At 40.5% G+C, this 3,480-nt stretch overlaps 1 protein-coding gene across 1 annotated transcript; it reads right to left on the bottom strand.

Moving 5' to 3' along the window:
• Positions 1 to 110: 110 nt before the first annotated feature.
• On the bottom strand, positions 111 to 3,115 carry LOC123176777 (cysteine-rich receptor-like protein kinase 26; the record flags this gene model as incomplete). The annotated part of the gene is made up of 4 exons (XM_044590838.1): positions 1,718 to 3,115; positions 706 to 967; positions 331 to 550; positions 111 to 237 (listed from the first exon to the last, which is right to left on the bottom strand). Coding segments are annotated over exons 1-4 (750 nt in total), but the record flags the coding sequence as incomplete, so codon positions are not given.
• Between the last annotated feature and the right edge of the window lie 365 nt (positions 3,116 to 3,480).

The following is a 3,480-nucleotide window of genomic DNA, read 5'->3' as shown; positions in this document are numbered from 1 at the left end:
TATGCAAATTAAGTAGGATTATTAAGAAAATGGTAACCAATATGCAAGGTAGAAAGTTAGGATATTTCTACAAAAAAGATTGTCTGCATGGCGAGATAGAACCCTCTTACAGTGTTGCTATTATTGAGGATCTCCTTTCCTCCCGTCACTAGCTCAATGATTATTTTGCCCAAACTGTACATGTCTGATTTGAATGACATTTTCCCTTCAGATATGTACTCTGGAGCACAATATCCTCTGCAAAAAAAGGTCGGCATTTCAATGTATTACAGCATCAGAAAATGTGAAAGAAGATGCCGAGAAATTATGATGTTTTGATGCATAGCTTACAGTGATCCGAGACGGTCTTCACTCATGGTTTTTGACTTTTCATCAAGTCTTGATAAACCGAAATCTGTGATTTTCGGCACCATATCATTATCTAGTAGTATATTGCCAGGTTTCAAATCCATATGATATATGTGCTTCTCCGTGTGCAGATGATGCAAACCTTCACAGATTCCTCTAATTATTCCATAGCGTGTATTCCATTCCAGTCCTCTTAATTCATCTACATAATGCAAAAAGTAACAGTGAGCCATAAAAGTTTCCATCATTTGATTTGTGCATGTGCTAAATTGCATTATGAATGTATATATCACATCTTGATCCTGGAAAATAAAGATAAGTTAGTAAAAATAAGAGCTTGTTGCAAGAATGACGTACCAGTAACATACTTTTGTAGACTTCCATTGCTGATATACTCAAAACAGAGTAGTCTTTCTCTTACCTCAGCATAAATATGTCGTTTTGATCCTGCAATTTGTATGGCTATCTGATCTGTGCTAGCACAGAAGCCAAGAAAGCGTACGACATTTTTATGTTTAATGTTCAACAGGCTGTCGACTTCTCGATAAAATAAAGTCTCATTGATTGAATGACTGTTCCTTATCCTTTTAACAGCAACGTTCCCATTACGAACCACTCCCTGTTTAACTTCTCTTGTGAGCATTCAAAAAGTGTTTAGCTGAATTTGAAGGTACTGTGCAAGAAAGATAATACAGAAGTTTGGGATGCAGCAACCGACGGAAGCCCCTTTTTCCCTGAGAGCACACCTAGGGGCTGTTTGGTTCCCAGCCACAGTTTGCCAAGCCAACATTTGGTAGCCACAGTTTAATTGGCATGTGTTTGATTTTTGCCACACTTTATTGCCCCTATGGCCCACTTGTCATAGAGACAATTTTTTTGCCAACTTTTGCCAAAGTTTAGCGTCCAATTTCTCAGCCACACTTGTGTGGCTTGCCATACTTGTGTGGCTAGCCACACTTTGGCTTGGCCACACTAGTCTCCAACCAAACAGACCCCTAATGTTACAGTACAATTGCACCACCACACATGCACATATATGCTAGGAAAAAGGTTTGTAGCTCCATGACAACCTTAAGGCGGTTCCATTTTCCAAATTAATGTTGGATACTATGTTCGATCCTAGGACAGAATTCCGTAATATACGACACAAAGAATATACCTGGTTGTCTGACTTCAATATATACCAGATACTGCTAGAATCAAGTAGCATCTTGCAGACGAATGTAACATCTATATATGGTATTTACTAGTTGGCAACACCGATTATTAACATAGTTTTGCTAACTCGGGGACTGCTCAAGCCAACATAAAATTCCAAGTGCGATCTCTAGATATCATATGCCTGATTTATGGTTAAAAAGCAATTTACCTTATAAACAGTTGCAAATCCACCGTGACCGATTTCTCGATCATCTGAGAAATTTTCTGTGATATCCTTCAAAAGTGCAAGTGATAGATTTGTCGGCTTCTCTCTTCCATCAAGTATACGCTCCAGGACCTCATGATCCATGTACGATGTATCTGATGTGCAATCAGTTTGACAGTATGCAGTATCAACATTAGAAAAAAGAGGTTTGTTCCAGATCAGCGCTATTTAAGGCAGCATATGGTAATTTTAGAACAATTGTCTATAGTAAATCGTTCGTGCACCGACCAATATTTAAGGCAACTGTACCTTTTGTGATCTTCAACGAAATAAGGAAACGCAAATGTGCAGTGCAATAGTGGGCGCCTGAGTTTATGCTTTACATATTTATGCATTTGAAGAAATCCATTCAAGTTTATTTGTGTGCATCGTGTTAAAGCCTATGCACCCACAATCAAGGGCCGAGGCAGGTCCTGGGCAAAATCCTGTAGAAAGCCCTAGTGCAAGGCCCAAAACTCTCTACCAAAGACTTATTATTGGCGGTTTCTGACCTTTGATGTCCTCACGATGGAATCAAGTTAGTTGTGGAGATTTTACTTGTTCCACTAAGCCGGCCACAACAATTAATTCCAAATGCAGCTAATGTATGCATTCCTTTGAGATAAGACGATTAATTGCATCTTCCTTTTTTTTCTTTACATCTTAAGTATTACTCCCTCTATCTCATATTAACTTTCGCTCAAACGGAGTTAATCCTTCGAGCTTGTGGATGAATAATACGCCTTCCTCCATTCTATCCCTTATTGAACAATATATCCTTATTTGATATCAAATAAAAACTGCCATGATGGCACTCCCTCAAAAAAAAAAAACTTTCTAAATTTTAATCACAAAGTTTGTGCCTCTCCTTACCATGTTCTTCACAAAGCCAGCAATGGAAGATCCGGTTGCCGGTAAAACAGAGGCGGTCACGGTGTTGTTGCTCTCTAAGATCCACATCTTGCTATATATGCCGAACCACTCAAGTGGACTAAGACGGTGTTAGCTGATGGAAGTTGGTTGAGAAGATGATCCCTTGTTTGGTGTTGATCATAGAGTAGTAGGTACGCTCTTTTATTTTGTTTTGCTTTGTTATGTTGAACTTCTCTAAGGCTGGTAATCCCCTCAGACAGTCTGGCAGGTTCGACACATGTTTTCTCAGCTTTGCAAGTTCGTGACCAATGTGCACATTTGTGCAAGTTCATAGATTTTTTTGCTCTTGAGGAGCCTACCCTTTTGAGATAAGAAAACTAATCACATTCTCCCCTCTTTACATCTTAAAGTATTAGCTTTCTAGTAGTTTGGGTTTTAATTGCAAGGTTTGTGCCTCTCCATGTTCTTCACATGGAGAGGAGGTCAGGGTGTCGTTGCTCTCTAAGATCCAGAAACTGATATGCCCTAGGGCATCGCCGATCCCCTAAATTCTAAAGGAGTAAACGGCCGAGTAACGAGCAGATATGCTCCTTAAAAAATGGCCGTTCCTAGCCGACCCCCTAAATTTAACGGAGTAAAAATTTATTTGGCTTAAGCATTTCATGAAACACTTGCTATGCAGCAAGCAGCGATGATGGCGACCACACCATCAACGTCGGAGAGCATGTCGGACACGCATGTCGCAGTAGGTCACGTGCCCGGTCACCATTGTCGGTGCTGCCGATCACCGCCGTGTCTAGCCTTCGGTTACCCGTGTGGCCGCGGCGGGTTCGGCGTCCTGTACCACTGCGTGA

The sequence above is a fragment of the Triticum aestivum genome, unplaced genomic scaffold, assembly GCF_018294505.1.
Source record: "Triticum aestivum cultivar Chinese Spring unplaced genomic scaffold, IWGSC CS RefSeq v2.1 scaffold15944, whole genome shotgun sequence".
Taxonomy (NCBI): Eukaryota; Viridiplantae; Streptophyta; class Magnoliopsida; order Poales; family Poaceae; genus Triticum; species Triticum aestivum.
The sequence above is the reverse complement of the archived record's forward strand: the minus strand, read 5'-3'. Positions and strand labels throughout refer to the sequence as shown.